The sequence below is a fragment of the Bos indicus x Bos taurus genome, chromosome 1, assembly GCF_003369695.1.
Source record: "Bos indicus x Bos taurus breed Angus x Brahman F1 hybrid chromosome 1, Bos_hybrid_MaternalHap_v2.0, whole genome shotgun sequence".
Classification (NCBI taxonomy): Eukaryota; Metazoa; Chordata; class Mammalia; order Artiodactyla; family Bovidae; genus Bos; species Bos indicus x Bos taurus.
Window position 1 is genome coordinate 2,893,146 of NC_040076.1, and position 25,262 is coordinate 2,918,407.

At 52.2% G+C, this 25,262-nt stretch overlaps 1 protein-coding gene across 1 annotated transcript in view; it reads left to right on the forward strand.

Annotated features, from left to right (window-relative positions):
- Positions 1 to 25,262, forward strand: part of URB1 (URB1 ribosome biogenesis homolog) — a 78,093-nt gene that overhangs the window by 16,130 nt on the left and 36,701 nt on the right. Inside the window, exons 8-21 of the mRNA XM_027538277.1 lie at positions 2,929 to 3,053; positions 7,085 to 7,280; positions 9,047 to 9,184; positions 11,928 to 12,101; positions 12,805 to 12,934; positions 13,624 to 13,740; positions 15,099 to 15,211; positions 17,065 to 17,184; positions 18,621 to 18,737; positions 19,422 to 19,560; positions 20,347 to 20,517; positions 21,708 to 21,901; positions 23,730 to 23,972; positions 24,828 to 25,007. Of these exons, the coding sequence (XP_027394078.1) occupies positions 2,929 to 3,053; positions 7,085 to 7,280; positions 9,047 to 9,184; positions 11,928 to 12,101; positions 12,805 to 12,934; positions 13,624 to 13,740; positions 15,099 to 15,211; positions 17,065 to 17,184; positions 18,621 to 18,737; positions 19,422 to 19,560; positions 20,347 to 20,517; positions 21,708 to 21,901; positions 23,730 to 23,972; positions 24,828 to 25,007 (2,157 nt within the window). The remainder of the gene's footprint in view (positions 1 to 2,928; positions 3,054 to 7,084; positions 7,281 to 9,046; positions 9,185 to 11,927; positions 12,102 to 12,804; positions 12,935 to 13,623; positions 13,741 to 15,098; positions 15,212 to 17,064; positions 17,185 to 18,620; positions 18,738 to 19,421; positions 19,561 to 20,346; positions 20,518 to 21,707; positions 21,902 to 23,729; positions 23,973 to 24,827; positions 25,008 to 25,262) is intronic.

Below are 25,262 nucleotides of genomic sequence, written 5' to 3' on the forward strand. Positions count from 1 at the left end.
GGTGTAGAATCTGCCTGTAATCCAGGAGGCTCAGGAGACGCGGGTTTGATCCCTGGGTTGGGAAGATCTGAAGGAGGAAATGGCCGTCCACTCTAGTATACTTGCCTGGGAAATCCCATGGACAGAGGAGTCTGACAGGCCACAGTCCCTGGGATCACAAGGAGTCCGACACGACTGAGCATGCATGCTCACACAAAAACAGGATCTATGCATACACCTGCCTTAAAAAATAAGTCCCCTGTTTGATCTGTTTCTTTTGGCCTATGGTTATATTAATTATCTACCTAGGGACAATATGACTCTTGTAATTAAAGTAAAATTTTTTCTAATCTCCGAGGTATCATATTCAACTTTTTTTGTCTTTTTCTTTAATAAGCAAACTTATTCCATGTAGCTGCAGGGCGTCTTCATTTTCCCTGCAGTGTTTGCGTGGTAGCCTTAGAGGGTGGATTCCCGCTCTCTCCCTCCTTACTTACCTCTCCTCTCCCATCTGTTCTTTTCACATCTTTCCAGTCATCAGAGTTTCAAGGCCTGTTGCTTCTGCTTTAGGGCCCTGGAATCTAGGGAGCGTCAGCTTCCTCACCCGCTGACGAGAATAGTTTGCTCTGTGTGCGTGCTCAGTCACTCAGTCGTGTCTGCTTCTTTGCGGGCCCATGGACTGTAGCCCGTCAGGCTCCTCTCCCCATTGGATTTCCCAGGCAAGAATACTGGTTGCTGCTGCTAAGTCGCTTCAGTCGTGTCCGACTGTGCGACCCCATAGACAGCAGCCCACCAGGCTCCCCCGTCCCTGGGATTCTCCAGGCAAGAACACTGGAGTGGGTTGCCATTTCCTTCTCCAGTGCATGAAAGTGAAAAGTGCAAGTGAAGTCGCTCAGTCATGTCCGACTCCTAGCGACCCCATGGACTGCAGCCTAACAGGCTCCTCCGTCCATGGGATTTGCCAGGCAAGAGTACTGGAGTGGGGTGCCATTGCCTTCTCTGAAGAATACTGGGGTCGGTTGCTATTTCCTACTCCAGGGCGTCTTCCAGACCCAGGAATCGAACCCCCATCTCTTGCCTCTCCTGCGTCGGCAGGTGGGTTCTTTACCACTAGTGCCACCTGGGAAACAGCAAGTACTAGATAAGAAGAGTCACTCTCATGAGGACCTAAGGCCTCCGCACCTTTGAATTTTCCTTATTTTGATCTTTCTCAGGGTGTTTCTGAACATGAACTTGGCCAGAGTAGTGAAGGCTCAGACTTCTGTTAACTCTATAATAGTTAACCTTTCAAGAGCCCACTGTTGTACCCCTTTTTATCTCCACGACCTGCCTGTGTCCTTGTTCTGCTCATGTTTTGTATGTTCCATAACCAGGAAGCCCCAGAGACTTCAGAAGAACACTCCCAATTGTGGAATTTTATTCAAAAGAGCAAGAGAAACTAAGTCATTCATAAGCTTGTTTGAAAATACAGGTTTAAACTTGCCCCTCTCAAGAGTTTTGTTTTTGCTTTCTGGCTGCACTGTGAGGCTTATGAGGTCTTAATTCCCTGACCAGGGATTGAACCTGCACCCTGGCAGTGAAAGCGCAGAGTCCTAACCACAGGACCACCAGGGCAGTCCCCAACGGTTCTATCGCATAGGTGAGGACACGGAGAACCCGGGCATTAAGCGATGCTCTCGTAGTCTGGTGTCCAGACTCCATCCTGAACCTCTCCTGGGGCCTGTTAAGATTTGCCTCGTTAGAATGAAAGATGTTCCTGTCATCTAGGAAATTCTGAAGGATTCAGGATTTCCATGTGAGATGTTCCACTTGCCCCCATCACTCAGAAAACTGCAAGGGTTTTAGGAGCTCTGTGCCAGGAACGGGGCAACAACCAAACGTTTCCGTCTTCTGCTGCAGTATCATGATTCAAAAGCAAGAACAAGCTTAAAAAAAGTAAAGCATGTGCTGTAAACAGAGAGTCTTTGCTACTGGGGTCCCAAGACTGACCTGCTCTGTACCTCCTGCTCGGTGCTGACCTCAGCGTCTCATCCACAGTTTGCTCCTTCGTCGAAAGGATGCAGTCCTGTCTGCCCGGCCAGGCTCATGGGGCTGCACTAAGAAGTACTGTAAAGTGCTCAGAGACAATCAGAGACGACAGAAAATCTCAGAAGTTACCTGTAGTTTCTTGTGGTTCCAGCAGCCCCCTGTTTGTTCAACTTTAAACAGGAAAATTTTAATTCAGTTTATTTAAACTGAAAAACAAACTAACAAACAAAAAAACCCACAGTTGACCCATTCTCCCCAGTCCCTAGACCGCCATATCTGACAGCTACCAATCTGCTCTGTGAGGTTTTTTAAAAAAATTATTATTGTTTTATTTGTTTATCTTGTTCAGATTTCCACATATCAGAGGACTTTTAAGTTTTGATTGGTATTTCTCCTTTTTGTGCAGTTTTGTTTTTGAATTATCATTGCTGTTGTTCAGTCACTAACTCATGTCCGACTCTTTGTGACCTCATGGACCTCAGCACGCCAGATTCCTCTGTCCTCCACTCTCTCCCGGAGTTTGCTCACATTCATGTCCATTGAGTCGGTGATGCCATCCAACCATCTCATCCTCTGTCGTCCCCTTCTTCTTTTGCTTTCAGTCTCTCCCAGTATCAGGGTCTTTTCCAGTGAGTCAGCTCTTCGCATCAGGTGGCTAAAGTATTGGAACTTGAACATGAGTCCTTCCAATGAATATTCAGGGTTGATTTCCTTTAGGATTGACTGATTTGATCTCCTTGCTGTACAAGGGACTCTCAAGAGTCTTCTCTAGCACCACAGTTCTACCAAGTGTTTAATTTAAAATGTTTTCTGATTTGCTTTTAATCTGAGGCATGTGCTTTTGTCCAGCTTTTACCCTGTAATTGTTAGTAAGGCATGTGAAGCTTGGATGGTCATTGAGTGTCTTTGAAACTCTCATAGACTTCTGCTAAAGACGCAGGGAAGACCATGGTGCGGGAGCTTGTTCATAACTTCCTGATGGATCTATGTTGTTCGCTCAAGCATGGGATTAATTTTTACGACGCATCTCTCGGTACCTTGGGCAGGTAAGGCTGGAGCCTGTGTGCATCCTGAGTGTGGTTCTCAGAGGCCATCATATCCATGACTTCCTGTGGGGATCTGTCAAGTGATAGAAGTATAAGGGGTTAGAACTAGCGTTTTAGATGATACCTGACTCATTTTGGGGGTGAACTTGGAATAGGACGCAGACGGTTCCTGTTCGTTGTGGGCACTCAGGGCAGAGTCTCAGGGGAGTTGACTCAGACACACAGTGTGAGATGTCGCACCCAGGAGGGCGCTGTGTCCACTTGGGGACAGTGCACCAGATGAACCTGAGAATAAATCCAGAGACAAGGGGCCCTCCCGGGGGCCTCGCCGCAGTGCTTGGTGACTGCCATTGTTACCCCAGTTTTGCAGATGAGGGAAAGGGGCCCGCAGAGGTCAGGTCACTCCCCCTGTAAGTGGCGGAGCTCAGGTTGGAACCTGGGAGGTCCTGGTTCCCAGCCTACACCCTTGACGGCCACACAGCCCCCCTCTGCCCAGAGCCGGCTGCGAGTGAGTCAGGCTGTCAGAGTTTCCTTCTTGCCTTTTATTTCATATTGCACCATTACGATAGCATTTCATTGTAAGGAAGCATGAAGTCCACAGCTAATGGTTTCGATTATGTTCTTTTGGACATTCTCTGTAAACCTATGATACATATCTGTGTTAATTTTTAAACCAAAATACCCTATTGTTAGATATATCGTTCGTCAATCTGCTTTTTTCCCATTTGACAGTAAAAATATCGGACATATTTTCTGGTCATCACGAGTGACCCTCCGTTCTATCTCCTTGACATTTTATTATAAGAATAGAGTTGGTTTGCTTTGGTTTCCACCAGTCAGGCAATGACTGATTCCCTCATAATGGGATTAACCTAGTGAGAATTTTTCTCCCTGTTTGTGGCTTTAAACTTGTTTAGATTCTGTAGTTATTATGCATTAACTTGCCATGTCATTTCTAAATCTTTCAACTTTGTTTTGGTGATATTGTAGCTTTTCTGTCATCAGTGAGAGAAAACTTGTTTTCTTGCTGAGATGTAAGAGCAGACTTTTACAGTCTAATATAAACATGCTGAAAAATGCCTTTTTTCTGATGAAGGAGACCCATCAAGTAGATGATCATTTCATGAGCATATTGAATCAACGTGTGGTCGTGGGTCTGTTTAAATAAGCGGTGGTTTATGTAAAATTTTTCAGCTATGGGCCAAAGGCAAGTATTTGTGCTTAGGAGAGAGGAAGGGGTTTTGTTTGTGGGGTGTTAATGGAAAGCGTTGAGAAAATTGAAATGTCTGGCTTCCCAGTGGTCGTCAAGCTCCTTTGTGTGCTGCTGGTCTCCGTGCAGATGTCGCCACGTCAGAGAGGCCTTCCCTGGCAACTCTTCCTGAAGATAGACCTTCCACTCTCACCGTCCTTTTGCCTGGCTCTTGCTTCTGATGGCGACTTATCACCACTTTGCATATTTGTTTGCTTGTTCATTATCTGATAGGCAAGAATTGGTGAGAACAGAGGCTAGTCGGTTTTTGTTTTCGTTTTTATTTCATTTTTGGCTGTGCTGGGTCTTTGTTGCTGGGTGACGGCTTTCTCTAGTTGTGGTGCGTGGGCTTCTCATTGCGGGGTCTTGTTGTGGAGCTTGGGCTCTTCAGTACGAGAGCTTCAGTAGTCGTGGTGCACGGACTCAGTTGCTCCACGGCATGTGGGACCTTCCTGGACCAGGGATCAAACCCACATCCCCTGCGTTGACAGGTCGATTCTTAACCACTGGACCACCAAAGAGGTCCTGGCTAGTCTGTTTTGAATCCCCAGAGTCTAGGACAGTGCACATAGGGAGGCATTTTAGCATAGGCCAGGCTTGGCCAACTTTTCCTCTAAAGGTCCAGGTAGTTAAGTATGTCAGGCTCTGTGTGCTATGCTGTCCCTACTGTGGCCACTCAGTAGGCCATTGTGGTACCCAAGCAGCCACGACATGAATAAACAAGTGGGTGTAACTGTGTTCCAATAAAGCTTTATTGACAAAGGCAGGTGGCGGGCCAGAGCTTGCTGAGCCCTGCCGTGGAGGTTCAGAGAACAGTTTCTGGAGTGCCTCAGAGACCTCAGCAGGTTATTCCTCTTCTTTGCCAGTATTGCCTCATCTGTTTAAAAAATAAAAAAGAGAGAGATACAATTAGCACGCACCTCAGAGAGTGTGTGGTAACTGCTTAGAGCAGTATCTGGCACACACTGGAAATTTTGTAAATGTTGTTCATTTTATTACATCATTGATTAAGATTGTGTGTGTGCGCGCCATATTTTTGGCATGCTTTGCAGATTTAACGTTCTGTGCATTTGAAAGCACAAAGTGTGTTTTGCTCATGAAATTTTCCTGTTAAGAATGTTAAGCTTTTTAAAGGATAGCTTTCTGATCAAAATTACTCTCTAATTCAAATTTTGAAAAATCTTTATTATCTGTAAAGTATCATATTGCATCTTAGTTTTGGTGAGTTTTTAAGGGACTCCAAAACCCATGGTCCCACAAGCCATCAACATGACACGCCAGTGAGGCCGATTTTGAGTTTTTTCCTGGGCATTATGACTTCCAGGGACAAGCTTGATACAAAAATGTTTCTGGGGATAAAACCCATTTAACTGCGTAGATCCTGGGCTAGGTGCCCAGGTTTGTGCAGGTTTTAAGTCTGTAAGTTTTCCTGTTTTTATCATCTTACATCTTTGAAAACTGCCCACTTTGAGACAAGTTTCAAGTGTTTTCATATAGTAGATAGCCACTGCCCCACACTAACTTCTTTTGGCTGCTAAGTGAAGGTGTAGGAATTTGAAATAAGCTAGAAACAGGGGAAACAGAAGACCTGTAGAAGGACTCTGTGCCACTTGGCTAAGTTCTAGAAATAATTTTATGGCACTCTGGACTGTGGCATTTCACGAGCACTTCATGGGGAAAAAGTGTAATCTTTTTATTTTTGTTTATGATTTTATTTATGTATGTATTATATTTTTGGCTGTGCTGAGTCTTCGTTGCTGCACACAGGCTTTCTCTAGTTGCGGTGCGAGGGCTTGGCGTCACAGTGGCTTCTCTTCTGTGGAGCTTGGGCTCTAGGGTGCGCAGGCTTAGCAGTTGAGGTACACAGGCTTAGTTGATCCATGGCATGTGGGAACTTCCCAGACCAGGGATCGAACCCACGTCCCCTGCATTGGCAGACGGATTCTTTACCTCTGAACCACCAGGGAGACCCAACATAATCTTTTTAAAAATGCATGCCTTTGTATGTTTTACTTAATGTGCACATACGTCTTCATATACGTGCTTTTTCATGTGTAGTTGGAGGATGTGAAAGAGAAAGTCACTCAGTGGTGGCCAACTCTTTGTGACCCCATGGACTATCCAGTCCATGGAATTCTCCAGGCCAGAATACTGAGGTGGGTAGCCTTTCCCTTCTCCAGGGGATCTTCCTGACCCAGAAATTGAACCGGGGTCTCCTGCCTTGCAGGTGGATTCTTTACCATCTGAGCTATCAGGGAAGCCCGTAGTTGGAGGAAAGACGTCAGTGAAACCTCAAAAGGAAATTTTTAAATTGCTTTTATGCTGTGGGTTCAGAGAGAAAGGGTTTCTTCCTTTTCTCTGAAAGTCAGTTGAACTTGAGTGAGGGAAGGAGAGGTGGGAAACAGGACAAAGGAGAGACTTTTTTTAGCTATTCAAAAGTAGGGAAGTGAGACGTCCCTGGTGGTCCAGTGGTTAAGACCCTGTGCTTCCAACACAGGGGGCATGGATGTGATCCCTGGTGGGGGAAGTCCCGCAGGCTGAAGAAGTACAGGAGTGAAGTTCAGGCCCTTTGCTGGAGAGCAGGAACCCCACAGACCATGAAAACCTCTCACTCTATGCTGTGAGGGAAACTGACCGGAAGTGAAATTTGCCCATCACTGAGTCACAACAGAAAACGCCGTGTTTACTCACGGGTTCCAAGGACCTGCCCCGTCATCCTGAGTGCTCGGTGTGTTGTGAAAACCCCCCACTCACCCCTCTCTCTTCTGTCTTTCTGTGACAGAGGAGGAAACCTGACTCTCCTGCACTTCCTGCTGGGTTTGAAAACCGCAGCGGACGATGAGCTGGTCGCTGAACTGGTGGTGAACATTCTGAAAGTGTGCCCGGACCTACTGAACAAGTACTTCAAGGAAGTGACGTTTTCCTTTCTCCCAAGGCTGAAGTCCACCTGGTCAAATAACATCAGACTGCTAAACAAGGTGACGACCCCTGCATTTTGAAGTCTGCCTCGTGGGGTCGTGGGTGAAGTGTGAGAAGTTGGGGTGGCGAGGATGGGAGGTTGGGTGACATCCTGATAAACTGCAGGATCAGAAACTTCTTTCAGCCGTCCTTCCGGCATATTTTTGTTGTTTTTCAGTCGCTCAGTTGTGTCTGACTCTGCGATCCCATGGACTGCAGCGCACCAGGCTTCCCTGTCCTTCACTATCTCCCCGAGTTTGCTTAAACTCATGTCCATTGAGTCTGTGATGGCATCCAGCCATCTCATCCTCTGTCGCCCCCTTCTCCTCTTGCCCTCAATCTTTCCCAGTGTCAGGGTCTTTTCCAGTGAGTTGGCTCTTCGCATCAGGCGGCCAAAGTATTGGAGCTTTAAGCTTCAGCATCAGTCCTAGATGATGTTAATTCAGTGTCTTTTTCTTCTAGGGACATTTTACTTTTCACTGAGCTGCATTCTGAGGTTTATGCTGCTGAATCTGTTAAGCCAATTTCATTTTCTTCATCTAGATTTCACTTCAAGTGTGATCTCAATGAGTTTAGCCACAGTTGGGCTAGAATTAGCAAAATGCCTGACTGTGAAATGCAAGCCAAGGAGCACGGCTATTTAAAGATTGCCATTTCAAGTTCTTAGAACAATTTGAAATAAGCTGTGTCTTGGTGGTCTGTCTTGTGGATATGAGTAAATTTCCATCTGATCATGGGTGTCAGCCTCCCCTCGTTTACCAGTGGAAGTACCTGCCACAAGTCCTTCCATTCACCATCGCCCCTTCTCTCAGCCTTATGGTCTGACTCATGGTAACATGGGGCCTCCTAGGTGGCTCAGTGGGTAAAGAACCCACCTGCCAATGCAGGAGACCCAGGAAACTCAGGTTTGATCCCTGGGTTGGGAAGATCCCCTGGAGAAGGAAATGGCAACCCAGTCCAGTATTCTTGCCTGGAGAATCCCATGGAAAGAGGAGCCTGGCAGGCTATAGTTTATGGGGTTGCAGAGTCGGACACAACTGAGTGACTGAGCACGCAGTGATGACACACCTGGAATTATTTTTTTGTGCCTTGACTTGGGCAATGGGTTATCTGCAAAACAAACTTAGTCCATCGTTTTCCTTGAGCACCTGTGTGTGCGGTCCGCCTGTGTGCTGGGGACAAGAAGGAGGCGCTCTGTCCCCGACTTTGGTGATGGTGTCACCGTGGCCACCGCCCCTGTTGGGAGCTGCCCTGGCCGCTCTCTGGAGTGGGACGGGGAGGGGCAGGTGCATGGCCGCTGCAGATTGGACGGTAGTCTTGCCGTCTCTAGGACTCCCTAGTCTCAAGGCTAGAGTCTGCCTTCCAGCCTTGCAGTCCGAGGGAAACCCCCCTCATTGAGGTCCAGTGTTGTCACCTGTAAATATGTTTTGCCTTGATATAAAATATCTCTACCGCAAAGGGTTGTCATGAAGTGCTAAAAAGCCGACATAATTTGCCAGGTGCTGTACCTGGGGAGTAAGTCATCCCGTTGTGACCTGTTTGCCATCAGAGGTTTTAACAGGCTCCCCAAACCACCGGTCCAACTCTGCTTTGACGGTCACTGCCCCCAGTAATAGTCTTATGGTCTCTAACCAGTGGAATCGGGGGTCGACGTTCCAGACGCTGTTCCTTGTGGCGAGCCCTGGGCCTTTGTTACTGTCGTTGTTTCCCCAGAGCAGCTTCACTCTTGAGAGCCTCCCGTTAGACTCAGGTTTGGAAGTTAACTTCTCTGTCGTCCCTTTCCCAGATCTACACTGCCCAGCCGGACATCTCCCGGGCGTTTCAGACCCGAGAGTTCATCCCGCTGCCTCGGCTCCTGGCCATGGTGATGGTGACCACCGCGCCTCTGGTGTGCAACAAGACCATGTTCACGCAGGCGCTGAATGTGAGTGGGGACCCTGCCTCCAGACCCTCCCACTCACCCCCCGGCCATGCCTGCCACTGTGCTGAGAATACTGGCCTATGTGTATTGGGTCGTCTTTTGTCAGTGCTTCCGGGGTTTCCCATATGTCCCCTCGCCTGGGGACGGGGCCCTGGGGCCCAAGGCACATACCTGCCTTTCTGCAGCACTGAGCGGGCTGCAGGATCCTGTGTGGCTCTGGGCCTTTGTCGATAGGGGGTGGGGGGGAGCAGGGGGTGGAATCAGAGGAGAGGACATGTGCTCATCTGCAGCCCAGTGTCACGCATTGAAGTCTCATTACTTGAGGATCTTTGGACAGAGTGGGCCTGACATCTGCCTGGCAAACCCTTTCTTCTGAGCTTTAAATGAATAGTGCTAACTTTCCTGGGGAACATTGAGGCCCAGCTGTTTCAGGAGTTTGGGGAGGACATGTTCATGGAAAAACTTGATCCTTAGATTCTGTGTCATCGTTTATCATAAAGCTCCAAGTCCCAGCAGAAGCCATGTTGTGAGGGGCCCATGCCTTGTTCACCGTAGCATCATGGCCTTAGCCAAACCTGCCATGAGTTGTTAGCACATGGATCCTGAGCTTCCCAGGTGGCGCTGGTGGTAAAGAACCCGCTTGCTAATGCAGGAGACCGTGAGTAGACGCGGGTTCAGCCCCTGGGTTGAGAAGATCCTCTGGAGGAGGGCATGGCAACCCACTCCAGTATCATGCCTAAAGAATCCCCAAGGACAGAGGAGCCTCGCTGGGTATGGTCCATAGTGTTGGACAGAGTCAGACACGACTGAAGCAAATTAACACGCACACATGCACGCGTGGGTTCTGGGTCCTGCCAACCCCTCATAAACCTGGGTTGCCTCAAGACCCACCCGGCAGAGGCCAGGTGTTCAGAGCGATGCAGGGCTTGGGGCGTCCCCTGGGCGGGTGGAGTCCCCGTGTTTCAGGCAGGCTGGTTGGGGTGTGAGCACAGAAGACCAGGGTCCGCCGCGGTGGGTCACAAAGCATGGGTTGGACCCGGTGTCCATGGGGCATTTGCCGTAAAGTGGCCCCAACTCCTCGGATTGTACTGTGGGATGAGAGGTTTTTTTGCTCCCGTCCAGGGATGGTGCTGAGAGAGAGCGGTAGGGCATGTGGAGTGGACAGAAGAGGCCTGGGTGGGACCTGGCAGGATGGCTTGTTTGCTCTGGTGGCCAAATCCCAGAACCAGAGTTAGGACCCAGCTAGCTTGCCCATCTGTTTTGTGAGACACAAAATAGTTTATCCCAAGAGACTTGCAAAAAAGTGGAGTTGAGAGGGGGATGTCTGATGCTGCCTCTTGTGGGTGGGAGGTGATGGCTGGCTGCATTTCCTCTCCGCTTTGAGCCGACCCCAGTCTGTCCCCGGCGGCCTGGGATGTCAAAGGCTGTCTCACTCCCAGGACAGAGGAGTTGTGCCCCTGGAGTGTTCATGCCCCGCATGGGGCGGCCTTGGGCTGGGGTAGAGGACACGTCTTCCTCTCCTCCTGAGGCCACCGTCCTCCTCTGCAGGCCCGGGGCCAGCAAAGGGGAAGCTGAGGCTCTGTCTCCCTGTCCGTGGCCCTTCCCCAGCTGTACCTGTGTTCACGTGAGTGACACAGCGACAGGTGTGTCTCGGGGGTGGAGTTAGGAGTGTGTGTGTGCAGGTTGTCGAGTGACATTTTCCTTCTGTTCATTACAGTTTTATCTATAAAATTTTAATAGCATAGATTTTAGAACCAGAAAGAAAAGAGTGAGCTCGTTTTACAAATGGGAAATTAGAGAGCTGTTCGGAAATAAGGCCTCAGGCTGTTGGCCAAGCTTCGTGCTCCAAGCCAGCGGATATACACATTGAGCACTCATTTCCGTCCTGCCTTTGAATTGATGACGGGGTGGGAGTGGTTATTGGTTCAGGGCATTTAACGTAGCCCTTCTTGAGTGTACAACATCTATATAAAATGAGACACCAGCTGATTGGAATGCGGGGGGCCTGGGGTGTTATTAGACTGAAGGTCCATCAGAAAACCTTGTTAATTCTACTTGACTCTTAAGCTACAGTATCCTACCTGGTGCTCCCTGGGCTTCTCTGTCCTTGGGGGTCCCCTGGGGCTGATGGCAGTGGGCTGGCCTGGGCCTGCGATGGAACGTGTGTCCCCGGTGCCCAGGAGATGTCCTCGCTCCTGCTGGCCCGGGGCACACCGCCGTCACCAGGGGCCTCACCTTCCCCCTCGGTGCTGATAGCACAGGCTCTTGAACCTTACTCAGTCTCCGCGGTGAGGGAGGGTGTGGAAGGTCTCCTGGCTGTCATCCGAATCCGAGTAGAGAGTCCGGGTGTGGGAGGCCTGTGGTGGGGGCTGCCGCGAGCTTAGAGGTGGCTGTTCAGACCCAGGTGCCCGGTACCTTTGCTTATCGTCTCTGCAGCTGACGAGAAGTGCTTCTTCAGGGGCTGGTCGGGTCCTGGTGGGGCGTCGGCTGCACTGACACGGATTATCCGTGTGAGCCCGGCGGTTGTCAGAGAAGACTTATCAAAAACAGACGGTGGAGTAAAAATCAGGAATAACCATCAGACTCCTTTCCTTTAGTGACCAGCCTCCCGGCATCTGCTGCTGTCAGGTCTGCAGGAGGTCAAGCGGGCAGAGGCCGGCAGGCCCCCAGGAAAGGCCAGCGTGCCCTGGGCCCACCAGGGCCATCCGAAGACGTTTGTGGACTCAACTCTTTGTTTTCTTCCCAGTTGGACAGCGTATCCGTGAAACACACAGCTTTATCCCTTGTTGCCGTCATTTTGAAGAGAGCCTTAAAGACCATCGAGCACTGCCTGAATAAAGAGGCCTGGCAGGAGTCAGGCGTCTACACGGCCGCCATGATGGAAGACTTCGTGCGGCTCTTCAGAGAAGCTTTGAGCAAGGTAGGCCCGGAGCCAGGTGTGGCCTCTCCTTACAGGTAGCACAGCAGCTGGGAGAGACAAGCTTGGGGGCGCAGAGGGTGGGGGTGAAGTGAAGGGAAGTGGTCGGGGGGCGTTCCTGGGACTTCTGGTCTCCTTAGGAACCGTTGCACCGCTTCGCTCCCCTCCCTGCTGCTGCACATTGGCCGGGCTGGGGCCGCAGTGACGGGCAGCCTGCTCCCTCTTCCCCAGGCTTGGTCTGATGAGCAAGGAGCCTGAGCATCCATGGCCTGGCTGACCGTCCAGAAGGGGCATCCACAGGCTTGCTGGGCAGGGTGCCCCCAGCCTGTCCTAAGGGTGAATTGCTTAGTTCCCAATGTCTGGCTCTGGTGAGCGAGTCTTTAGGGGTGTCTTTTAATGATCAGTACTTGTGTTTTCATCCGACGGATGGAAGAGCCTGGCGGGCGACAGTCCATGGTGTCACAAAGAGTCAGAGACAAAGTGAGCGACTGAGCACGTGCTTGTGTGTTCACCAGATCCTTACCGGGCTCAGTTTGGGGACTTATACCCCAAAACAGAGCTCCCAGAGGCCAAGGTCTCTCCCTTAGGCACTCGCGTGTGCTGGCCCCTCTTCCCTGTTCTTTGCTTCTCATCATTAGTGGGATCAGTTTGTTTCTCTTCCTCTCAGTGTGACTGATTTTTTGTTTTTTTGTTTGTTTCCTTTCAGATTTTACCAGACCTGAATGCCATCATCTGGGTCTGGCAGTCTCTCAGGAAGCAAGACTCAGAACAGGATGACGAGAAAGGAAAGAAAAAGGCCAGCAAGACCGCTGCTCCCTGCGTGGCTCCCGAGAGTGGTGAGGGCTGTTTGCAGACACCACTGGCCCAGGCAGCCTGGGAGCCTCCTCTCCCGGGGAGCTTGTGAAGGCCTCTCTGACTCTGAAAGAATCCTGTGTCCTTTTTGGCTTAGTGAGAAGGAGGAGCCTAGCATCGTACTTTGGGTTTCAACATCTGTTAGAAATGTACTCAAGCTTTATGCAAGCACCACGCACATCTCTCTCAACCCTTGCATGATGGATGCCATGTGCTCGGCCTTCCGGTGGGTGGAGGGTGGTGGCAGGCGTAGGACACTCTTCTGTTCTGCGAGTAGAACATTACCCCCGGGTAGTAAGACGCGCTGCCTCAGACCTTGGCATTGGCGAGGTGTGGTGCTTTGTGTCTTGTATCTCTGTCCTGTTTAATCCTTCTTTCGGCTCTGTGGGGGGTAGGCCCCGCTGCGTGTCCCCCTTGTTCAGACGAGGACCCTGAAGCACAGAGAGCCCGAGTAGCTTTACCCTGCCCAGGGTCACAGCAGTGAAGTGGGGGTTTAGACCCAGCCTGTTTGAGCATCTTGACTTCTTTACCACATTGACTCCCTAATCTCGCGCCGTGGGCATCTGTCTGCAGCCTCGGTGTTCGCGTGCAGTTGACGGTGATGGGATTGCTTACTGATTGAGGACAGAGAACGAGGGTGTTTCCTGATTCACACTGTTCGATTCTGATTCAGATGATGCAGAAACCATTCTTCTGAAAGCCGTGCTGCTCCAGGTCATCTGCCTCTACCAGAAGGTGGTCCCGCACGTGGTCATGCAGTACAACTTTGACTTCAGCAAGCTCCTGAAAGGTGCGTCCTGAGTGACGGCAGGTGCCCCTCCGCTGGGCCTGCCCGTGGGGGTGAAGGGGCCGCAGATAAACCGGGTCCCCAGGGCAGAGGACCGGGAAGGCGGGTGGGCGGCTTGGCCGGCTTGTGTGATCCACTGGCCTGGTTGTTTTCTTCTGGATCAGTGTCGGTCTTTACAGAAATATCAGATGAACACTTAACAGCACCAGGAGAGAAAAGGGAGAAGCCAGCCAGGCTGAGTTGTCTGCCAGGGGTGATCCGTAGATGAGATTCTGTGCTAAGTCGCTTCAGTCCTGTCCGACTCTTTGCAACCCATGGGCTGTAGCCCGCCAGGCTCCTCAGTCCATGGGATTCTCCAGGCAAGAACACTGGAGTGGGTTACCATGGCCTCCTCCAGGGGATCTTCCCAACCCAGGGATCAAACCTATGTCTCTTACGTCTTTTGCATTGGCAAGTGGGTTCTTTACCACGAGTGCCATATAGATGAGATTCTTCTTTACCATTGGGAAGCCACATAGGTGAGATTATGAGATGTTGATTGTAAATCTTCTTTTCAAAGGAAAAGGGGTACAGAAATGAGAGCCCCTGAGGAGGTCCCCATGCACACGTGCTTTTGACATAGTTACTCAGATTTGACTCAAGTTCCAACCACATCTTATAGAAGTAACTTCGTGCTTGTCCGGCCACATTCCCTTGATGAAAGAATTTGTCTACTAACACTGACTTCATAACTGGGCCAACGGAGGAAGACTTGCAGAAATAATCAGTCTTGGAATTTATCTAAGCTGTTTAAATAGTCCTGTTCAAAAAGCTACAGTTAAGTTTTTGATGGTTCGAAGGCAGAAAGTTCTCTTGCCGTGAGAAGACGAGATTTGCTAGAATGTGGCCACTGAATGTTTACTCACCGCGTCCTTCCCAAGTAAATGGTTAACCCAGAAATGAGGCCAGGGGCTGAGGACCCCGCCTCAGGTACTGGTGGCCACAGGCTGTGCATAAGATGCTGGCTGTCCTGGGAGCAAGGCCCGTGTCCCCCACCAGGGGTCGCACTGACAGGAGACTGTATGGAGGGACATGTGCCAAGGGGCTTCCAGCTGTCGGGGTGGTCAGTGTGGCCGAGCGCAGGGAAGGGCTTCCTGGGCCCAGCGGCGTCCCAGCTCTTGAGTGAAAGGTTTGGGGTGACCGCAGGTCAGGGGGGTCTGAGGCGCGTGGACAGGAGAGTGGGCGCAGGGTGGGCCGAGCCCCACGCCCTTCCACCTGTCTCCACCAACAGTTCCTCGTCGGATCCTCGTGGCCGGGGCATCAGCAGCCAGGCCTCCCCCTCCCCCTGACTTCTCATCTGTTTTCCTCTTGTCCGCCCGCAGGGGTCATCTCAGAAGAGGGCCTGCGGGAGGAGGTGCCCCCGCTTCTGCAGCACCACATTCTCAAGGTGGCCCTGGAGCTGCCCGCCAGCAAGTTTCTGTGGTTAAAGGCCCAGGTACGAGGCCGAAACCCCGCCCTGCGGCCTGAGTTCCCCTGCAGGCTGGGCGGCTGTCTGGGAATTTCTAGCTGGATCAGAACCCGGACCGCTAGTTCCAGAGGAGGACATCCGCGGTTCTCCTCTTAGAGCAAAACCTCTGCGCAGAGGCCAGGTCTGGATTTGTGAGCCAGGAATGTCTTAACTCTGCAAACGAACGTGCTTAGCTGTCCTTACTGAAAAGACATCGTTGCCACATACTGCGAGTTTTTGTGTTCTTCTAAGAGGACTTTTACATTTTTCTGGCCCTTTTAAAACCTTTTTGGAAAGAAACAAAATACATTTCTTCTCTTTTGTCCTCATCCTGGAATGACTCAAGATGGAGCTGGAGATAGACACCAAGGCAGGAGAGGGTTGAGGCTGGTGGAGAAAAGGCTGCTGGTGCTGCTCTCTGTGTCTGTGATAGCGTCTGCTAGCCCTTTCTGGAGAACGTAATGTTGACCAATAAAGGGGACTCAGGATGCAAGAGATGTTCATCCATGTGCTTAAATACCGGATGCTATGTCGCCCTGTCCAGGGAGGGAAAATGACCAGGTCAAATTAAGCACTGTCGATAAGGATGTATCTCAGTAGCTCAGATGACTTGTTTTAATGACTCAGGTCTTCCATGAGCTCTTGCAAGGAACCGTCAGTGTGGAAATTGTTAGAGGCATTGTTAGAGGTGAAACTCCCAGAGAGGTGCAGGAATGCTGTGGCACTGGGGGCTCTGTGTTCCCCTAAGTCCTCTCTCTATGGTTCACCTGTGTCACAGCTGAGAAGAGTTCTTATCCAGGACTTAGCACCAGGCTTGGTATGAGTGTTCTACGTATCGTCTCGTTGACCGCCACTCCCAGACAAAGGCAGCTGGAGCGCAGAGTGGTTAGGAGACTTCTGGGGTCCTGGGGGGTCCAGGATGGGACCTGGGGAGTGTGGCCCAGAACCTGCTCTCAACCTGGTGAAGTCACTGCCAGGACTGCAGGACTACGGCATTAAGTGGAGTCAGGTAGCCCCGGGTGGTGTGGTTCCCCACCAGCCTCTGGCCATCTAGGGTGTTTGGTTTATCATCCCAGCTGACCCGGACCATTGAGATCTCGCTGATTTAGTTGGAAAGTGAGCAGAGAGCCCTCTTACCTTGAAAGAGCTGGTATTAACATAGTAGTTTATAGCCTGTGCTTCAGTTTTTGCTTTTAATAAGGGTCTGCTGGGCTTTGTGAATGCCAGCTCCTTAGGGGCTCAGATCGGAGCTGTAGGGACTCCCCAGGAAAACACAGAGTCTGCACGGGATCTGGAGCTCCATGTGCTCAAAGCCCAGAAGCCTCTGAGAGTCTGAATCGTGTATAAAGGGACCAGTTACATCACACCGGCGTCTTGCTGAGATGCAGCGCATACAGCATTAGGTGGACTCAGATAGCCCTGGTGGTGTGGTTCCCCACCAGCCTCTGGAGCTGCATCTGTGCCAGGGCTCCCGGGCTTGAGTCCCACCTCAGTCATTAAAACAGCCTGTTAACCTCCTTGTATCTCAGTGTCTGCATGCGTGAAAAGGGAGTGACAGTCGTCCCCAGCTCAGGCGTGTCGGGAGGATAAAGCGAGTCTTCGTCTGTGAAGCACCCGAAGGGCCCCCTGCTTCCTGCTGTGACTCTGTTGTTGCTGCCGCTGCTGTCGGGGGCTAGGAGGCTAAGCCTGCTGACTCTGGAGGTTCCTCGTGCCTGACGTCCCAGCAGGCTTGCCAAGGGGTGGTTGAGATGAGGCGAGAGGCTGGAGAGAAGCCTGGGCCTGTAGTATCTGTTCACTCAGCAGCAGTGACCTCTGTTATAACTTTGTCATTCAAACTCCAGGAAGGCCCCGATGCAGAAATCATTGGAGGCAAACGATCGGTGTTTTACTTACTGATGAAAATGTTTGTGACCAGTGGCCATTCACAGCTCAAGTCATCAACCAAACTTCTGATTGTGAAGGTGAGCCTTTTCTATACCAGTTTCGCATAATCTTTCTTTGCTGAATTACGAATGTATTAGGACCGACATAATTTAAGGAGAGAGAGTTTTATGGCAGCTGTAATTTATTCTGTCTTCACCTGCTTGTGTTCCTGAGAGGCGGCCTGGTGAAGTGGGGAAAGCCAGCACTTTGATCCCTGGTTCTGCCCCTTCAGGGGGCGTCGGACTTCCTGCTTAACCTCTCTGAACTTAGTTTTCTTGAGGCAAATGGGGATAACAAAGCTAGAACTACAGAAGAAATGACATGTGATCTGGGCTCAGTAAACATTAGATTACCCGCCCTCTGGGGACCAGTTTAGTAGGCAATGCCTCGGCCTTCATCTCCAGACTCAGCCCTCTCCAGGGCTTCAGCCTTTTGACCTAGGCCATCACCACAGCCCAAGTGTCATCAAAGTTAGAGGAAGGAGATGAGTTTGTTGGTGTCTCTTCTTTCTTACACTTGACCTTGTTTTCCAGAGCTTTTTAGGTCTTAACTGCAGTGCTAGGAAATCCAGTTCCTTGGTTCTGCTTTGTCAGGGGCTTGGGCGACGGGGGGAGTTCCTACAAAAATCACATTCACTGTGTTTGGTAGTTTAGTCGCTCAGTCGTGTCCAACTCTCTGCGACCCCATGGACTTGGGCCTGCCAGGCTCCTCTGTCCAGGGGATTCTCCAGGCAAGAATACTGGAGTGGGTTGCCATTCCCAACCCAGGGATCGAACCCAGGTCTCCTGCATCACAGGCAGATGCATTAACTATCAGAACAACTAGAGAAAAGTTTAGGGTACAAAGACTTCACCTTTCATAGAAGTGCCAGTTGTCTCTCTGGCACTTGAACCTCACATGAGCTGCCCGGAGGATGAGAACGTCTGGGTCTTGACCTCTGGCCTCTGCACGCCTGTGCTGATGTGTGATCTCACGACCACTCCCTGCATGTGGGTGGGGCTCACACTCCTGAGACCCCAAGTCCTGTCATCTGACCATGTGGGCTGTCACTTCACCAAGTCTTGCCTCGAAACACATTCTCCCCTCGTTAGAAACGGCGGTGCTTCTGGCCCAGGCCTGGGTCTAGAGGGGCCACGCTGAGATGGCGCAGCTGGTTGGCTCCCTGTCTTGAGGACTCTCACACAGGCTGAGGATCAAGTCCAGCTTGAAAGTCAGACTTGCCAGTGGCAGCTGGGTGTTTTAGGAGTCTAAGGGAAGGAATAAACAGCAAGGCGAGGGGCTGCATTCTCCGTGATAGAGCCCAGAGCCACCTCTCGTCGCTGGCAGAGGGGAGTGCTGTTCCGAGCTGTAGCTTACGGAGGAGAGCCGAATGGAACTTCGACCCCATGTGCACTTCCCGGGGCTCAAAAGGAGACCGAGACCTCAGAAAGCGGGGTCCCACCCTGACTTACCCCCGCTGTCTGCCTCCCAACAGATCCTGCGGGACACGGGTGTGTTTGAGCACACCTGGCCGGAGCTGGAGCTGTGGCTGGAGCACTTGGATGACACGGCGGAGGAGAACAAGGAGGCTGTGATTCAGTTTTTGGAACGTGTGAGCACCTATTTCCCGTGTAGAGGAGCGTTCAGGAAGATATATTCAGTGATCCTTAGTGTATTTAAGGTGTTTCTTAGGCAATTAAGAGGCCTTTCTTCCTGGCTCACTTCCTAATTCTTGCTGAGACATGAGAAACTACTTAGTTTTAGCATCTGTAAAATGGGAATATATCACTGAGTGCTATTTAACTTCCCTTGGGGCATTCGTCTTCACAGGAGGGATTAGTGGTACACTAAAGTGAAAGTGAAGTCGCTCAGTCGTGTCTGACTGTTCGCGACCTCATGAACTGTAGCCTGCCAGGCTCCTCCATCCATGGGATTTTCCAGGCAAGGACACTGCAGTTGGTTGTCATTTCCTTCTCCAGGGTATCTTCCCAACTCAGGGCTTGAACCCGGGTCTCCTGTACTGCAGGTAGACTCTTTACCATCTGAGCCACCAGGGAAGCCCACAGTGGTATACTAAAATTAGTATTAAAAGCAATAGTCTAGTGTGAAAAGGAGATAATTTTTTTAAGTTCTACAACAGAAAGTTTTTTTAAAAACTTGGCAGCAAAAGCATTGCTCTTACTAAGGCCTATTAAGATTCTTGCTCTTCCCTTTATTTCAACTGTGACTTCTAGGGGCACTTTTCATCCCACCTGTGACTGTCTAAACACTTCCCACTTGACTCTTCAATGCTTAGGTCCTCCTGACGTTGGTGGCGAATCCGTATTCGTACACGGACAAGGCATCTGACTTCGTCCAGGAAGCCAGCGCCCTGCAGGCCCCCGGGACGCGGCAGGACGCTGATGACGCCAGCATTCCCATCTCCCACATCGACGGTAGGTGCCATTCCCCAGTGCTCCTTGGGCTTCTGAAGAGCCAGCCATGGTGGCGTGTTAGAGACAGACAGCAGAATGGCTTTCTGAAGCCTCGTGCAGAGGGCAGATGTCCCCCACTTTCTTTGCGTCAGAGATCAGCCCCCTCTGGAATTGGGAATCCCCTTGTTTGTTCCTGTAGCAGGAAATGCGTCTGGGGGCTTACTCGCTGCCTTATTTTCGTCTGTGCAGTGTTTACACTGTGCCAGGTGCTGCTCCGAGCTCCTTACAGACCCTAACTTGTATAACCTCACGAACAACCCCAGAGTGGGCAGGCTGTCCTCGGTGCAGGTCTGGACAAGGCAGTTCAGACACAGAGAGACTAAGCGGTCTTCCTGGCCTCACCCAGCGAGCACGCAGCAAGGTCAGGGTTCAACTCCAGACCCTGTGGCCCCAGACTGCGCGTTAACCTCTCTACGCTCTTGTCGCTTCTCAGCTGTTGGCTTGTTTCCCTGACTGGTTGAAGTTTGTGGGCTTTTCTCAGTGTCACCTGAGGAAACGTCAACCCATTATCACCTGAGTGGATAATCTTGCATTTTGTCCTGCAGAGATAATGAAGATTTTTACAGACGATACCGTATCTGTTTAGAATCAAACATTACATTAAGCGTTTTCCCCCTAAGAGAAGTTTAGCTTTTCTTTGTTCCCCTCTATGCAAGTGTTCTCTTTCGTGCCCTCCAGGGGCTTCATGCCGTAGAAACTGCCAGTGCCTCTTTACCTGGGCCTGACTCCCCCCGTTTCCATCTCCAGATGTCCTCGACATGGTGGATGTGCTGGTGGAAGGCAGCGAAGGCTTGGATGAGGAGGTTGGCTTCGTCCTGAATGAAGACACGATCCTCCTCACGTTCCCGTTCAGCGCCTTGGTCCCTGCCGCCCTGGAGGCCAGGAATAAGTTGCTCCTTGGAACAGAAAGTGAAGCAGGTACCCATGCGTGGTCAGGGTCTTCTGAGTGCATCAGGCCAGCTGGGTCTCTGGAGGGTAGGAGGTGGGCTTCCAGGGGCTCTGGAAATAATTGCTGCGAACCCAAGGCAGCAAGGGTTCAGACCCACCAAAGTGACAGCTGCACAGCTGGTAGAGCTCAGTGTGCAGGAATCAGGGGTCTGGAGGCTGACTCGGCTGTCAGGGTAATGGGTCATCTGACAGATGAGCCTGAAATTGTGTGTTTGCATGGCTGCAGACAGCTGCGATCACACTAGTGTTTCCCCTTTGGTCTTTATTCATGATTATCTTGATGCTGAGCGCTTCCCTGGTGGCCGAGATGGTAAAGAACCCGCCAGCCAGTGCTGGAGACCTGGGTTCAATCCCTGGGTCGGGAAAATCCCCTGGAGAAGGGTATGGACACCCACTCCAGTGTTCTTGCCTGGAGAATGGACAGAGGATCCTGGAGGGCTACAGTCCGTGGGGTCGCAGAGTCAGACACGACTGAGCATCTGACAAACATCTTGATGCTAAGGGACAAGTCCTTCATCTCTCCTGGGTATCCAGGAAACATAGACCAAAGGAAGCACTCACGGATCACAGAGATGTCATTTAGTCAGGATCGTTCGGGATTTGCTGCAGTAACAGCTATGTCCCAATGCATCAGTGGTTTAGGGACTAAGGGTCTCTTGCTTGACCTTGTCCAGGACAGGTCAGGTGCTCTCCTGGGTGGTTGTCGTCCAGGAGATCACGGCTGCTCCCATCTTATTATCTGTGCCATCTCAACATACAGCACCCAGAGTGCCTGTGGAAGGGGAGGAGAGTGTGGACAGTCCCGCAGGGTGCTCTGGCCAGGCCTGGAAGCAGCTAAGCCAGTTGTGGGGTCCCTGCCTGGCTGCAGGGAGGCCGTGTGCCGAGGTAGAGAGGAAGTGGCTTGGTTTGCATCAAGCAGATCCTGGAGGCCTTGGCCTCACCTCTTCCGGGCCTGGGTCTCCCACTTCTGGGCCTCCGCACCTGTGGTCTACTGTGTGCTGTATGTTTAAGTAAAAGTCTGCTGTGGTGTGCAGTGGTAGCCTCTGCCTTCCATCACGGTCATGTGATCCCTTAGAGTCATGATGAATCTTTCTGGGTCTTGAATTTGTGCGGGAGTTGGGGTGACTGATGGTCCCAGCAAGCTCCTTCCTCCCACACAGGAGAGAGCGTTGTGGCATATCTGACTGGGGTTCTCACGGACCTGCTCCATACCCAGAGAGACCCACTGGCCCTGTGTCTTCTGCTTCAGTCTTACGACCAGTTGGAGCCTCCAAGCCTGCCTTGCCGCCACCGGCTGTCCGGGTTCAACAGATACTACAGCCTCTGGATCCCAGAGCCAGCCCGCGAGGCCCTGGTGAGCCACGCGACCCAGCAGAAACCAGGCCTTCCTTTCCCTGGGAAACCCCGGAGGCCCCTGCCCGTGGGCCGCAGCAGCCTGTACCCCAGCTGTGTAGCTTTTCTCAGCTCACAGGGTGAACTTTCTTTACCTTCTCGTTTTCCTTGGTTAGAAGAGGAAGCGCAGTGGTGATCAGCTGACATGTCGAGAGTCAAAGGGGCTCAGTGATGGGGCAGAATTGAAATCCCCGCTGGCTGCGTGACTGGGGGAGGAGGTCCCTTCTCCCTTTTGCATGGTCTGTACACGCTGGCCTTGTGGCCCTCGTCCAGGCACCCCAGCACCCCCTAGACCAGGCGTGCCCAGCAGTCAGACCTGGCCCCTGAAGGCTGCCAGCCAGCTACGTTCTGCTAAAACTGGAAAAGCAAAAAAGGAAAGAAGGAAACCCATTTTCTTTTGGTGAGGACTGCATTCTTAGCACGTTATTGACCAGGAGCTTTTTGCAGAAATTAACAGGTGTGGCTGGCCGTTTGTTACATAAGTGAATATTGAAATAACTCCACTCAGTAACATTCGGGCAGTGAAAGAAGAATTAATATGTCGGTGGTCAATAAGTTGTTAAAAGGGGTGCTGCAGGTCTGGCCCTAACATGGAGGACTGAGGATCGCTGAGTGGGGCAGGAAGGTCCCTTGGCGTGTGCATTTTTGTGTTTTCAGTCAGTTGTGGCTGCGCTTAAAAAAGCAGGCAGCCAGGACTCCTCGCCTCACGGACTTGGTGGCGGTAGCTCAGGTTGACTGCGTGTTCGCTGTTTGTCAGGGCCTCCCCCTAAGGGCAGTGTGTGTCTTTTCCGCCACTTAACCCTCCCAACTCAGAGGTCAGGACTTCCTGTCCTCGTCGTACCCGTGGGGAAACGGAGGTGCGGAGCGACTCCACCACCAGTTAGCGGTGGACTCAGGCTTTTGCCAGGCAGCCGGGCGCCAGAGCCCAGGCCTGTCACGGCCATCACCGCTTTCCTGCCTGCCAGGCCGTGGTTAGGAGCTGGTCAGAGCCACACAGCAGCCCCCGTGGGTCAGCAGTCGGGTGGTGCCATGGTGCTCCCAGGGTCGGCGTCCACCCTGTGGAGCTGGGCACAGGCCGTTCCCACCCACGAGGGTGCATCCGGATCCCCAGATGCCCAGTCACTGCACAAGTCTGTTCAGCAGGTCTGTGCGGGCCTGGGAGTCTGCATCTCTAGCAGGTTCCTGGGTAGTGCCGCTGCTGGCCCAGGGACCCCACCTCCAGCCCCGCTGAGTTTCAAGGCTCATGCAGCCTAGTTGTGTTGGCCTTAGGAAGTGGAGTGTTCGGAGGTGTAACAGTACAGGCCCTGTGGGCTAAATAAAGATGGCAGTTGGGAATGAAGTTAGAAGAAATGAACCCCTTTGAGACAGGCTGGTTGCAGGAATCTGTCTTCCAAGCACTCCCTGTCATCCTATCCTTCCGGGGGAGGCCTTCGAAAGGTCTGCAGCTCGCTGAGCTCACCCCTTCCCAGGGCAGGACTTCCCAGTCTGCAGGGATCGATCACAGTGACTCCCGTTTGAGTGAAGTCCTGTCTTTGTCCCCGGCGGCTGCGGTTCTCCAGGGCATGTAAATAACCTCCCCGACCCAGCGCCCTCACGTGAACACACGCTAGGATGAAACACGTGTGACTGAGCGCGTTGGGCTTGATGGGCTTGTGTGGTTTCAGCATCAGTGGGTGACTTTCTGTGAAGCGCCTCACTGTCGTGCGTGTCGCCCATCCCTGTCGCCACACTCCGTGCCCTTGGCCCCCTTGGCTGATCCCTCTGCCCTTCTCACCTCTGCTGTCCTCCAGCCGCTGCAGACTTCGGGCAGCCCTGCCGCACCAGGCCCCGCGGCCCCGTCCTTCTCCTCCCTGTTGCAGACGGCCTACGCCAGTCAGGACCAAGGCCAGGGCCCAGGCGGGCTCCTACTCCTGGACGAGGGGGTTCAGGCGCAGCTGCGGGCGGCCCTCCTGCGCCTCCCGATGCACCAGGCCCTGCGCGCCGCCAAACACCTGCTGCTGTACATCAGGAGTGCCGTGGAGAACTTCGCCCAGGTCAGCGCTGCCCTGGTCCCCTGCATCACCGCCCACGCGAGTGTGGCTTCTGCTGTGGCTTCTCACTTCGGAACTGAGTGGTAGTGTGGATTGGAGCATCCCAGGGCCCTGCTGTCGCCCTGCTCGTTCTGCACGTGGGGAGGCTGGTGGCCAGTGCGCAGGGCCCCGGGCAGGCCTGTAGTCCGGGTGGCTGGTCTGGCTCCCTTCTCCCTGGAGCAGAGGTCTAGATCCCAGATGGGGAGCCCAGCACAGCTGAACTTGGTCACCCAGGCAGCGATCGGTCAGGACGGGGCCCTGCCAATGGCTGACCAGGTCAGCATCACAGCCAGGCCTCCCATCTTCCTTCATGAGTTTAAATTTAGTGGCTCATTGTTGAGTGTTCTGTCCCTGAGCTGCTTTACCAGAGTTTTAGCTTAGATTTTGAGGGGCGCCTTTCCTTTTCATCTTGGTCAAAACAAACCTCAGTGTTTCATGAAGATTTAGGAGAACATGTCTTAATTAAGACGGCTTCCCAGGTGGCGCTAGTGGTCAAGAACCGCCTGCCAATGCAGGAGACACAGGTTCGATTCCTGGGTGGGGAAGATGCCCTGGAGGAGGAAATGGCAACCCACTCCAGTATTCTTGCCTGGAGAATCCCATGGACAGAGGAGCCTGGCAGGCCACAGTCAGGCACAACTGAAGCGACTTGCACGCATGTCTTACTGAGACATGACTTTGATGTTGTTGGTGTTGCCGTTTGAGCCCCGTCTCCCTCTTTGATCCTGGTTTCTGGCAGCGTTGCCCGATCTGCGCCAGGGGACCTGGAGGTGAGTGTCGGCCCTTCCAGGCCTGAGGGTCGTGTGTCTTGCCTCACAGCTGGGCCGGAGTGCGGGGCCGCCCCTGCTGCAGCTCCTCCTGGATCTCCTCCGGCGCCTGGTCATCCACTGCCTGCAGCTGGACGCGCAGAACCAGCAGAAGTGCGAGGCCGCCCAGGCCGAGTCCGACCTCTTTGTGGACATGGAGTCCGTGGCCTCGCTGGAGCTGGCCAGCGACAAGGTTCGGCTACCCTTCTTCCCCCTTCCTGTTGGCCTTTGTCCTAGGAGGTTATAGATGCTGGTTTTCCCTCTGTTCTGGTTGGAAGCTAGCACCTGTTCATTGCAGGGAAGCAGGGAAAAGCAGAGGCCACTAGAGGAGATACTAAACACCACCCGCACCCCCATCCTGAGGGAGGCATGTTCACTTTGGGTGCTCACACCCGCTTCTGCGAACACTTTTCCCTCCCACTGTGCGCCCCGAGCATCCTCAGAACCC